Here is a 13,303-nt window from a genome sequence, read left to right on the forward strand (position 1 = left end):
CGGTCAGAGTTGACCTACTTTCATATTTGGCATGTAAAGTAGGCTACTGAGATTTTCCACGACAAAGTATTTTGGGGACTTTGCTCTAACCTGAACATGTTAAAGGAAGGACTGTAAAACAACGCTTTATCTCATCCTGTCAAACTTTAATCTGGGCAAGCTCTCACTTCCCTAAGGAAGTGAGACAAAAATGCGGACGAATTCAACAGAACTTCCATTTGCCCTTTGATTCTTGGCTACCTTCTCTTTGCCTTCATCACCATTTCCTGGTGGAAAGGTTATTTTCTATCCTGGATAATGGAGGCAGGAGTCCTGGCCCCACAAGAAAACACTCCAGCAGGTCAGGCTGGAAAAGTATAGTAGAGTTTCCTTGATATTCACACAATCCCCGGGTCTGAGCAGAGACCTTGAAAAGAGTCTGCGAAAGGTCATACACTGCCTTGGGAAATTCCTCCTCAAAATGCTATCATCTTTATGCTTCAGTCTCTCTCTGGAAGGTTGTCTCAACTTCAGTGCTTTAAATTCATTCAATTCCTTTCATGTAACTATGGCATTTTATTACTACATTTCAGAAAAGCAAAGTATTTGTTAATAAGTGGAAACAAAAATAGTTTGGTCTCTGTGGGGGTGTGGGGCATTAAATAATTTGGGGAGCTACTGATTCAAGCAGGGTTCTCTATATTGCAGACTTTCTCAGGGCCTTCAAAATGTTAATCAGCATTATGAATCTCCACCTAGGGGAGGAGATAGTCAGTAAGGCTTCTCAGACATACTGATCCACCATGGACCGTCTTGTGGAACTAGTGTTCTACAAACATGCTTTGGGAAAAACTATTTTAGAGTTTGACCAATCGATAACACTCCTCAGTCTTCCAGTTTTGCACTCAGCCACTTGGCAATAATTAGTATAAATCACAATTATAGCAACTGTCAGGTTGATAGAAGGAAGATAGAACAAGTTCTTTGGGCTCAGTTTATGTCTTTTCATGTTTCTCAGTGAACAACTTTATTTTTCCAACAATCCGTATAAGCCATGGAGATACGTGTTTGAATGATGACAAATAAACACGATCTTCTATTTTATTTCAGATGTGAGCATGCACCTGCCTAGTTACTAGGCTTCATAAGTTAATCCTAAACTCTCTTTTTTTTTTTCATTTCATTTTTAAATTCTTATTCACAAGGTCTGTCCCTTTTACCAGACATTTCTACCAAAAGACAGGGCTACAATTCCTTCACCTTCTTTTCTTTAATCAGCCAAAGGTGCTATTATCATCCAAGCCTGTTCCCTGAGCTGCTATCCCCCTTTGCTCTCAGTAGAGTCTAAGTATTTCTTTTTTAAGTATAAAAAAAGGTGGGAATTTAGAATAGCACTTTTGACACATCTACTGTATAAAATGAAAAGATTTGAAGCCCTGGTTTTACTTAGGTATTGTGAAACGATTTTTAATAAAAGTCAGAGGATCACTTATGGAATCAGAAAGACCTAGGTGTGAATGCAAGCTCTAACACATTTAAGCTATTGACCCTTGGTAGGTCACTTAACCTCACTGAGACTCAGCTTCCCCATCTGTGAAATGGGGGGAAATAGGATCCACTTCACAGGGCTACTAGGAAGATTATGAGGCAATTCATGTGTAGCATTTAACACATATGGCACCCACGCAAGATGGGTAGCTATTACTATTAGTGTTATTATTATTATTACTACACTCTTGATGTGTTATTCTCCAGCCAAGTTCTAATTATCATGTAACTCCTCATAAACCAATAATACAGTTTGAGGAGAAATCCAGTTGAGATCCTCTGTATAATTCTACATAAAAGCCTCATAGATTCAATGCTACCTTTCAATGCATTCACTTTCTAAAATTTGCTTTAATTTTTGTTTTACATCTGAAAGCTTCCAGTGCAGGAGAACCTTTGGAGAGCATCAGATTAGCCAGCATCATTACAAACACAATTGCAACTTATTTTGAAATCTGTTTGAAGTGAAAATTTTAGTTTCTTGAAGTAATAGTTCAAACAGTATGTCAAACGGGTGCTGCTGGGGTAAATTTAAGCAGGTTTGCTTTTTTTTTTTTTTTATGGTCATGTTCTATTCCTCAAAATGCTTTGCACAAACTTGCCTTCCCTACAATTATGAGTATGCTTAGTGCTACACACAGGAGTTCCACAGTATCTGCATTTATCGTTTTGAGACTCTCCCAGCTCAGTCTGATTCAGCCAGTCCAGTTGAGAAATGACAGCTAAGGGGTCCAAGGGAGGTAGGGAACAGGGATAAACAGAAAATTCCTGGGAGTTACTTCTTTTCCCAAAGGAGGAAAAGCTACACAGAATGCGATCAATGAGTATCATGCATTGTGACTGAATCAAAAATGAAAACAGCTTTCCCCTAGGGTTATGAGTACAGACTCTGGTACCAGGGGCTGTGGGAGAAGGGAATGGGGAGTTACTGCTCAATGGGGACAGAGTTTCAGTCTGGGAAGATGAAAAAGTTCTGGAGATGCATTGTTGTGATTGTTCCACCTCAATATGATGTGCTTAACGCCACTGAACTGAACATTTAGAAATGGTTAAGATGGTATATTTTATGTTTTGTATATTTTACTACAGTAAAAAATATCATTATCAGAAAAAAAAAGTACAGGCTCAAGGGTCAGTCAGACCACATTTAAATCCTATCCCTTCACTAACTAGTTGTGTGACCCAGGACAATTTAACTTCTCTCAGCCTCTGTTTTTCCTATTTGTTAATTGGGAATAATAATAATACTTATGTCATTGTGTTGTTTAAGGAATTATAGGTTATTAATAAGACAATTAATAGGACATTATTATAATAGGATATTAATTATATTAATAGGATAAGATTTTATATATATAAGAACTATCCTATTACTATAAGACTATCCTATTACTATCCTATTAATAGAATAATACACAACTGTTAAAAATAGTTCTTAGTAAATGGCTGACTCTATTATTACTTGCAGAGTAGTTACCACTCTGAATAATATAATTACTATTAATTATTAATTATTAGTGATATAATATGGTAATTTTATATAAGGCGAAATGGAAAAATGTCACCTTTCCCAATTTATTCAGGTTGTGCCTCAAGGAATATATGCACCAATTCAATGTTTCCCCCCTAAACTTTAGTGATTAATTCAGTTCAGCATTAGCTAACTAGTTATTGTTCTGAAAAGAACTTTAGTTTAACTCAGTTTGCTGAAGCAATGGGTTTATATGGACCTGTATCAAGAATTAATACTGCCAAGTGTAAATGTCTGCTTTTTAATGCCTTGGGTTTTTCTTTTCACAATGATTTCTGTCAATGCTTTTTGACAAGCCAATGAGAAAGCTGGTCAGTGACACTGGGTAGAGAGGAAGCGTAGTGGGGTGGAAAAGAGCCGGGACTCCAAGTCAGAAACTCAGATCAGGACTGGCAAAGATGTGGCACTCATGCCACGTGTCCCTGTGCTGTTCCCATGACAGACATTACTAATTGATCACAGCACTCCTCTTTTCTCTCATAACCTTGAAAATACCTTATCATCTTCACTCCAGCACTACAGGCTGCCAGTACCACCTGATAGGATTTGGCATGGTGACGTGGAAACTGCAAAATCCTTAAGTGTTCACTTTGTTATTTTTGAATGGTGAGACCTCAAGTTCCCATACCATTCTACATTTATAATTTCTCATCTATAAAAGGAGGATAAAGCAGCAACTCATCTTACCTGCATTTAACTGATATGCAGACTATACAATACAGACCCCAAGCTTTTTAATATTCAAATATGACACAGTCAACCTTGCAGGCAAATGAGAAAGCTTTAGAATTCCCCACCCATCCACTATTTGTTGCCTCAGATTTCAGACTTTTCTTAAATACAGAATTGTTTGGATATTTAGACATCTGTATCCATATACTTCATGTGCACAAAAGTTCTACTAGGGGACATATACTCTGGATGGATACAGAACATCACAGGTACTTGGACAGATAAAGTTTCCCCCTTTCTGTTGACTTTCAAACCAAACTTTTGCAAAAGATGTGATTCCATCATAATAATACTTATGCAGTGAGTTGTGAGGCTCAAATGAGAACTTTTTTTGGCAAGTGCCATACTCCATGGGCTGTTTTTAATTCTTAGGAGAGGAATAAGACATTTGCAGGTATGTGTAGTGGATAATCAGTTTAGCAGGATGGGAAATTAGCTAACACTTCTTTCACAAAAACACAAGGAAGGGGCAACATGCCCTCCTTCTCACAAGCAGAGACCTCCTACGAGACGCTCAAAACTCAGTAGTAAAGACCCTGAAGAAACACTGGCCTCACCTCAGGTCGCAGTCGGCACCGCAGGGCTCAGTCACGGGTTCTGGCTGGGGCAGCCGATCGCATCGTTGATCAGAAACTGTCAGCTGGTCAGACTCCCTGGTGCAAACGGGTTTTCGTTTCCGCTCCCCTAAGCAGGGAGGGAAAAAATTATTCAGAGAGAGCAATCTATTCCACAGATTATTTAGACCCGGGATTGAGAAACATTTCCTTTTAAGGGTTAGATAGTAATTACCGTTAGTTTTGTAGGCCATATGACTTCTGTTGCAACTATTCAACTGTGTCATTACAGGGTAAAAGCAGGTGTTCATGTACAAAATTGGTGTGGCTGTGTTCTAATAAAATTTTATTTATAAAAGCAGGCAGTAGGCTGGATTTGGCCCACTGGCTGTGATTTGCCAACCCCTAATTTAGACAAAAGGAAACAAAACAAATAGCATATAACACGACTACTAAATCTATATCTCTGTAAAATCAAAGCGCTGGTTTCATTTGGCTTCACTCGTGTGTGAACATTTTAGGATGAGAAAACCTAATGGATCCTGCATCCCTTAAAAAGCTGAACTTACCGGCCCAAAGTGACAAGGCAGACTCATGGACGGAGATCAGAGAATGCATGCAGATAGAAAGTTGTACAAATTGCATGTGTTTGGCTGTTTCTTAAAAAATCTTTTAAACATTTCAATTCATTTTTTTAACTCAAAAACATCTCAAAGTGAAATAAGTCAGATAGAGAAAGAAGAACTGCATGATCTCATTTAAATGTGGAATCTAAAAGGAGAACCAAACTCAGAAACAGAGATCAGATTGGTGGTTGCCAGAGGTGCATGGGTTGAGAAAAATGGGTTGAAAGTCGTCAAAGCTACAAAGTTTCAGTTACAAGGTAAGTCCTGGGGATGTAATGTACAGCATGGTGACTACAGTTCACAATACTATGTTGTATACGTGAAAGTTGCTAAGAGAGGTAGATCTTGAAAGTTCTCACCACAAGAAAACAATAATTTATAACTGTGTGTGATGATGGATGATAACTTATGGTGGTAATTATTTTGGAATATATCAAATCATTAAGTTGTACACCTTAAACTTATACAATGTTATAATGTCAATTATATCTCAATAAAAATGGAAGAAAAAACAAACAACAAGTATCCCTCAAATCCCCCAAACTCAACCTAAAAGCTGATACCTTGGCAGGGTTTGCTGCACGCTTGCCAGGGTCCATGACTGTTCCAGTAAAACTGCTGAGGTTTGCCTTCAATTGGAATATTGAAAGAATAGCGCACGTCAGGGTTGTATAACTTCCCCACCGACAACACCTGGAATATGCAGACAAAACGGAGAGGATGTTTGCAGGTCCGGTGATTCCGAGCGGAAGAAAAGGGTTGTGGGCTCGTGGCCAAGTCTTTACCTGAAGCAAAAGTTCTTGTTCAATGCGATCTGTGCAGTTAATTCTCTCGACTACGTTGTCAGACCCACTGTACTCTATCACAGCATTGCCAAGACGGATTTCCCTTTTGGACATTGTGACAACGAAGTCTCCATTCAGCAAGAATTCACCTTTACTGTTAGATAAAGCTGCAGGTGAAAAAAAAAAAAGAGAATCCACTAATTTGCTGCCAATGACTCTCTCGCTGTTTGAAATATGAAATAACACTTTCATAGGCAGAGAGGGTGTAAAGCGTATGGACTTTCCAGCCAAACAGGCATGGATTCAAATCCTGCTTTTGCCACTTGCCGGCTATATGGCCTTGAGAAATCACTTTCCCTTATTCAATCTCCATTTCTTTATCTCTAAAATGGAGATAAAAACACCTAGCTTTCAAAGCATCGGTCAAAATTCAGTGAAATATAAGCATCATAATTAGCCTGGGGTTTGTTATGCAACCCCCACAGTTACAGATGGAAGCACAAGTATTATGATGTGAAAACACATACAGCAACTTGAACTTACAAAATTGGTTCCCACACAAATATCCCCCCTCTGCTTTACATTAGATTTAGTTGGGCTGATTGAATCTTTGTTAGTCTTTCTTGTTTGACATTTTGAAATCTGAAAATCCACAGCCAACGTGATGTCACTCTTTCAGTGAGGCCCATAGGGTGGTAGCCAGCCTCCAATGTGAGCCCAGCGATTCTTGCCTCCTGGGACTCACATCTCGGGACGCTGAATAGCACTGACTGTGTCGTCACTAGGACACTGTGGAAATGACAGAGTGACTTCCAAGCCCACGCAGGCCATAAGCAATGTGTACGTAGAAGAGGTCTAGAGGATGTAGGGAAACTAGGGATTGTCCCTTTCTGTGGAGATTACATGTGAGATGAAGCTCTGAATAGTCTTTGTGGCTCAGCAGCAGCAGGGTTCTTGTTTTCTTGGACAGGGAACCTTGCAGAGGTCACTCATTTGGAGACACTGTCCTGATGCAAGGACTACTCTTTGCAGAATCGGGAATTAAGTGCATTGAAGTCTGTCCCTAATCCAGCACTGCACTTACCAGAATTCCCACCCTTGTGAGCCCCGTCTTGGCCCTGAGGGAAGAAAAGATGCCTTCTTTTGAAATGGTGGAAAAGAATGTGGTGACACAGGGGAAAAGCTTTTAAAAAGATTTTTAAAATCCTCCCAAATCTTGGCTGCTGCTTCTATTTATTTATTTATTTATTTATTTATTTATTTATTTTAAAAAAAATTTATTGGGGTGACAATTGTTAGTGAAATTACATAGATTTCAGGTGTACAATTCTGTATTACATCATCTATAAATCCCATTGTGTGTTCACCACCCAGAGTCAGTTCTCCTTATATCACCATATATTTGATCCCCCTTACCTCATCTCCCGCCCCCCACACCCCTTACCCTCTGGTAACCACTAAACAGTTGTCTGTGTCTATGAGTTTTTGTTTCTCATTTGTTTGTCTGTTCTTTTGTTGTTTTTGGTTTATATACCACATATCAGTGACATCATGTGGTTCTCTGCTTTTTCTGTCTGACTTATTTCGCTTAGCGTCATACTCTCAAGATCCATCCATGTTGTCACAATTGGATAGCCACGTGCAAAAGAATGAAACTGGACTGCTATCTGTCACCATGTACCAAAATTAATTCAAAATGGATCAGAGACTTAAGCATAAGACCTGACACAATAAACTGCATAGAAGAAAACATAGGTACTAAACTTATGGACCTTGGGTTCAAAGAGCATTTTATGAATTTGACTCCAAAGGCAATGGAAGTAAAAGCTAAAATAAATGAATGGGACTATCTGAAACTTAAAAGCTTCTGCACAGCAAAGGAAACCATCGACAAAATAAAGAGGCAACCAACTGAATGGGAGAAGATTTTTGCAAACAGTGCCTCCGATAAGGGGCTAATATCCAAAATATACAAGGAACTCATGAAACTCAATAACAAAAAAACAAACAACCCAATTGAAAAATGGGCAGAGGACTTGAAGAGACATTTCTCCAAAGAGGACATACAAATGGCAAATAGACATATGAAAAAATGCTCAACATCACTAATCATCAGAGAAATGCAAATAAAAACCACAATGAGGTATCACCTCACCCTAGTCAGAATGGCTATCATCAACAAGACAAATAGTAACAAGTGTTGGAGAGGCTGTGGAGAAAAAGGAACCCTCATACACTGTTGGTGGTGGGAATGCAGACTGGTGCAGCCGCTATGGAAGGCAGTGTGGAGGTTCTTCAAAAAATTAAGAATAGACTTACCATATGACCTAGCAATCCCTCTCCTGGGTATCTACCCAAAAAATCTGAAAACATTTATACATAAAGACACGTGTGCTCCAATGTTCGTTGCAGCTTTGTTTACGGTGGCCAAGACATGGAAACAACCAAAATGTCCTTCGATAGATGAATGGATAAAGAAGTTGTGGTATATATACACAATGGAATACTATTCGTTGGTAAGAAAAGATGATATTGGCTGCTTCTTCTTAGCTCCACATTCTTTGGTAGTCCCTATTACCTATAGAATTTAGTTCAAACTCCTTAGCATAACTTTCCTGTATCTTTACAAATCTTATCCTGACCTACTTTTCCAGCCTCACCATTCACCTTCCCCGATAAACCTCACTTTCTAGTCCTGTATATCCCCTGGTCAGGTCAGCCATACATTTTTCTACATGGAAACAGTGAAGTGAAGTGGGTAAGGGTGTAAGATCTGAATTCAAAAAAGTTAGGATTCCAATTCTTACACTTTCTGTTTGTGTGATCTTGGGTAAGTTACTTAACCGCTCTAAGCCTCGGTTTCTTCTTCTGTATAATGGGTTTTCCAGAGGAGTGTTAAGGACATTAAACATGATAGGACACCTAGGTTTCTGTTTCTGGCAGATCATAAGGCCTTTACATTCACTGTCTCCTTATCACATAATTATGCCTAATGTATGGGTGAGAAAAGCATGACTTAAATGTTAGCAAAATATCTTCCAGAGGCCAGGTGACTTCTCATGATAGAAGTATCTCGAAAGCCTGTTATCCACTAAAGTTTTCCAAGAAGGAAGTCAACAAATGTTTGTTAAATGAGTGAATTAATTCATGCATTCTTTCACTTATGTACAAATAGAAACCAAATCTGTTTAGTTACTGGTTTAAAACAAACTTAAATTATTTGTTTTGCTAGACTGCATGAGCCCCTTAACAAAGCAACCCTTTAAAAATGTACTTTTATAAGGCCCAGAAAGATCCCAGCCCATAGTAGGTGCTCAAGCAATGATATGGAAAGGAGTGATCGATTGAAAGTGACATTCATGACAAGGGGAACAGAGTGCTTCCAGCCAAATAGCCATTTCCTTGTCAGTGTAAACCTCTGACAACCTCGTCTCCCCTGCAGCTCCTGCAGTGCGAGACCCGTCAGCCATGCAACACGCAGGAGTTTCAACGGGTCACTGACTGGAGAGGAGGTTGTTTCCTTGGCTCCTCAGGCATCCTGAGGCTGCCTCCTAATGTGGGCTGCCGACATGGTGATGGCAGGATGTGCTGCCAACAAAATCACCCAGTTCTTTCAAGTGAAACTGCCTGCTAGCTACCCAGCTGATGTTTCACTAATGGTGGGAAATGAGATGTCACAAGGCCATTCTGTAAATTAAGCGGTAATCCAGTTTTGTCCGTATTCAAAGAGCAATCAATTGTTCATTCTAGGTGAATTCTGGGGCTCCTTCCCAATGTCTCCAGGCTTCCTTTGATGCTATGCTGACTGCACCATTTCACCCTTCACTGCATGCTCCTTGCCCCAGAAGACAGTAAGGAATGAGATAGGAGTCATCAGGTGAAATGAAGTTCCTGCTTTATCTCAAACTGAATCGATTCCTGTCTTCCCATTGCCACAACTAATTAAGGGCTAAGTGGACTGGAGATAAATAAGTATCACGGAAATGACTCCTTTTTCTCCTAAAAAAATACAAACATGGTGGCACTGGGTTCAGCTTGGTTCTAACACAACAGGAGGGAGGGGTCTATGTGAAAGGACCACCATTGACAGGGAGACTTTCTGCTTCGGTACCTTGTGAAACAAATAGTTTCCTGAAAACAACAGTCTACTGCCCAGCCTCCCACTAATGCGATTAGAAGAGCTAATTTCCTGGGTTGGTTTCCCCCCCATTTCACCCATCAGAGCCAGGTTATTACAAAGGCCCGCTCTCTCCTGGAAATTGCTCCTTCACCAAAACATGTGGAAAGAGGATGGCTTGACTGACCTTTAAAAATGTAAGCAGGATCAGGATTGCTTAGCGATGGAGCAGCTGTCATTGGACGTGAGTAAGTCTCAACTGTGGGTTTTTAAACCTTCTTAGAGCATTTCCTGCACCTTCCTTCAAGCTAAGAGTAAACATTTACACACGCCAGATCTGATGACATCATGTTCTTCCCAACTTCTTAAGAAACCACTGCAAGGTTCAAAGGCTCTGAGTTCTTGACTTTCACACCCAGTGAACTGTGACTTGCCATCTATGCTTGCACACTTTTCATGTACATCCAGAGGGATGTTGTTTTGCTTGCTAACAGGTGACTTTACCGTAATATTCCATTAAAAAGCCATGCATGTCCCAGATGACAAATCCTTAATTTTGCTTTCATTCTTTACAAGAAGATTAAGAAACCTCCAGTGAGAAATAGAAGGTTATCAGGAGGGCCTCCTCAATTCAGGCATCTGACCTGGTTGATGAAGTTGCATTGAACTCAGGCCACTACTTGGAGGATTATTTTTCCAAGAAGGAGAATAAAGGAGAATCCTTCCCCCTTTCAAGGAGAAGGAAGGAGCAGGGCAGCATGGCTTTCAGCTCTCGGGAAATTAATTTATAAGGGAGGTTGCACGCAATGCTGCTGGATTTAATTAGGAAGTAGTAAGGCCACAGCAGTCACATGCTCAAATTTATGACCCGGTGCATGAAGGAAAATGCTTGACCCATTTTGCACAGTGGTAGAACAAGAAATGTGAGATTGCCAAAAAATAATTTCCAATGTGTCCCACAAGAACTTCATTAACTGTCTTATAAAGTCACCACTCATTTCAATATTTAGGATGAAGCTGATTCAGCCGCTGAGTAATTGATTCTAAGTAGACTTTATGGTCTTTAAAAGAAGGGATGATTCTGTCTATTTCCATGGTAATCCCATCTCCCATTAAGCACATAGTGGGTATTCAGTAAAGACTGCACGAGCAATGGTTGTTCAACATTTCAGCAATCACGTACTTAGCATCATGTGTGGGCTTTGTATCAGGAGCTAAAGATAAAAAGACACGGCCTCCGACCTTAAAACACTAGTGGTCATATGGATAAATAAGATACAAGTCGCCTCATCTCAGTTAATGGTAACTTCACCCTTTCGGTTGCTCAGGTTAAAACCTTGCAGTCACCCTCTCTTTCTTTCACACGCCATATGCAATCCGTGAACAAATCATGATGCTTCCGCCTTCAAAAGGTATCCAGAAATTTTACCATGAACCACACCTTCACTGCTCCTACTTGGGGTCAAATCACCAGCGTCTCTCTCATGGATCATTGCAATAAGTTTCTAACGAATGTTCCTGTTTCAACCCTGTACCCTTCCCCACCATCTATTCTCAACATAACAGCCAGAGTGCTCCTTTGAAAATATAAATATTTTCTTATGTTCTTTCTCGGTTCAAAACCTCAGGTAGCTCCCCACGTCTCTCAGAGTATAATCCTTTCAGTAGTTATATGGCCTTTTACGATCTACTTCTGATACCCATTTAACCTCATCCAGGAGTCTCTGTGCTTATTCTGCTCCAGCCACACTGTCCTCCCTTTATTTTTGGAACAATCCAGGTGTACTCCTCTTTCAAGGATTTTTCACTGGCTGTTCCTTCTGCCTGGAATGCTCTTCCCCCAGGTATTTTGTTGTCTCTTGCTACAGTTCAGACATTCATTTCAGCCCCACTATTCTCACCCCACCCTCAGTATCCCAACTTCCCTTCTGCTGCTCTGTTTCTTCATAGCACTTATCATCCTCTAACAGTAGATAGTTTCCTTATCCATTAAATTGTCTATCTACGCCCACTGAATAGTAAGCTCCAAGAAAACAGAGATTTCTATTTCTTAATTTTTTGTTGTTTTGGTCACAGTGGCTGGCACACAGTAAATACTTACCTGATTGAATGAATGCTGATACACTGCAGAAAACAGCTATAAGGGAGTCATGCACAAATATTGTGCTTTGCTAGCAGGCCTGACTGAAGCATCACTGTCTATCATGAAGGATTTCATGCAGACATTCCACAATGTAGATACAGATTCCAATGTGACGCAACTAATACTTATTTACTAGCTCAATATGTCCAAATGTTTGGAGTAAGCCAAAGGTTGTAGTCTGATGGATAAATAGGGTTCCTATTTATCCTTATACTGTCTGGACAGTATAAGACACAAAGTACACTAGTACATTCATGTCCTTTAAAAACTGCCTGCCTAGCGAGACTGCTCTGACTTTCTCCAGATCTAAGTGCAAGCCATGCTACGCTGCGTGGCTAGGAGGAGTCTGACTGGGCAAGGTGCCCACCCGAGCCCCTTCCAGTCATGATCCCATTCCCCGTGTCCGCCTTTTAATTAGCAATAGTTGGGCAAACTTCTTAGTCACTTACTGCAGCTTACGGAATCATAAATTGAAGTGGGACTGGGCTGAGCAAACTGCTGAAAATGAACACAAGGCCGTTGGTGTGTTGTGGTTTAAATGTAAGAACAAACATGAATGAATCACATGTCTGAGCATGGTCCAAGCAGGATGAAGAATCTATAAAGTAACAAGGTGGGCCATTCTGTGATGACATGAGGAAAATATTGCCACTATAGAACTCTTCGGAATCACTGGGCATAATGAAATATTGAATAAGTCCACCAGTGGTCTGCTATTGGTTGGAGTTGATACCATAAAAATTAGCCAAGTAATACCTCTAGTAAAACATTTGTAAGTTAGTTATCCACAGGACAGAGTTTCAAAAAAGAAAAAAGACTCAAAGAATAATGATTTTATGCTAAACTTACAAGGCAAGTATTTTTAAAATTTGATTTAGGGCCATTCTGTGTTCTAAGACCCAGAGTAAATCCCTCGATATTGATTAGTACAACCACATGACTCTTAAATCGATACACTGAGGGTGTACATATGAGGGAGAAATGAAATAATGAATTTCAAGATCAATGTCTTTTATGAAGATACTTGACATCCAAAAGCTGTCCGAGTGCAAAAGGGGAAAGGAAATGGTTAGTATCCGAGAACCAGAATTCCTGCAAATGGCGAGGGGCACCCATCTCACCTAAGTAGTTATCATCCTCTGATTTTCCTGAGAAACTGTGCTGCCGCACGTCGATACTAGTAGCACCAGCTGGAATTCGGACCACGGTATTGTAACCTGAAAAGAATTCAGTAGAAATTCAGTATTCTGTAGCATGGTTCACTTTCTCTAAGCAAAATGTGAGCAAC

At 40.0% G+C, this 13,303-nt stretch overlaps 1 protein-coding gene across 2 annotated transcripts in view; it reads right to left on the minus strand.

Annotated features, from left to right (window-relative positions):
- Positions 1-13,303, minus strand: part of ADAMTS9 (ADAM metallopeptidase with thrombospondin type 1 motif 9) — a 161,698-nt gene that overhangs the window by 90,730 nt on the left and 57,665 nt on the right. For both annotated transcript variants that reach the window (XM_074313243.2, XM_074313242.2), the window contains exons 16-19: positions 13,137-13,232; positions 5,756-5,922; positions 5,534-5,663; positions 4,348-4,474 (exon numbers count right to left, since the gene is read on the minus strand). In XM_074313243.2, coding sequence (XP_074169344.2) covers positions 4,348-4,474; positions 5,534-5,663; positions 5,756-5,922; positions 13,137-13,232 — 520 coding nt within the window. The remainder of the gene's footprint in view (positions 1-4,347; positions 4,475-5,533; positions 5,664-5,755; positions 5,923-13,136; positions 13,233-13,303) is intronic.

The sequence above is a fragment of the Rhinolophus sinicus genome, chromosome 5 (assembly GCF_057876585.1).
Source record: "Rhinolophus sinicus isolate RSI-liver-muscle chromosome 5, RSI-T2T, whole genome shotgun sequence".
Taxonomy (NCBI): Eukaryota; Metazoa; Chordata; class Mammalia; order Chiroptera; family Rhinolophidae; genus Rhinolophus; species Rhinolophus sinicus.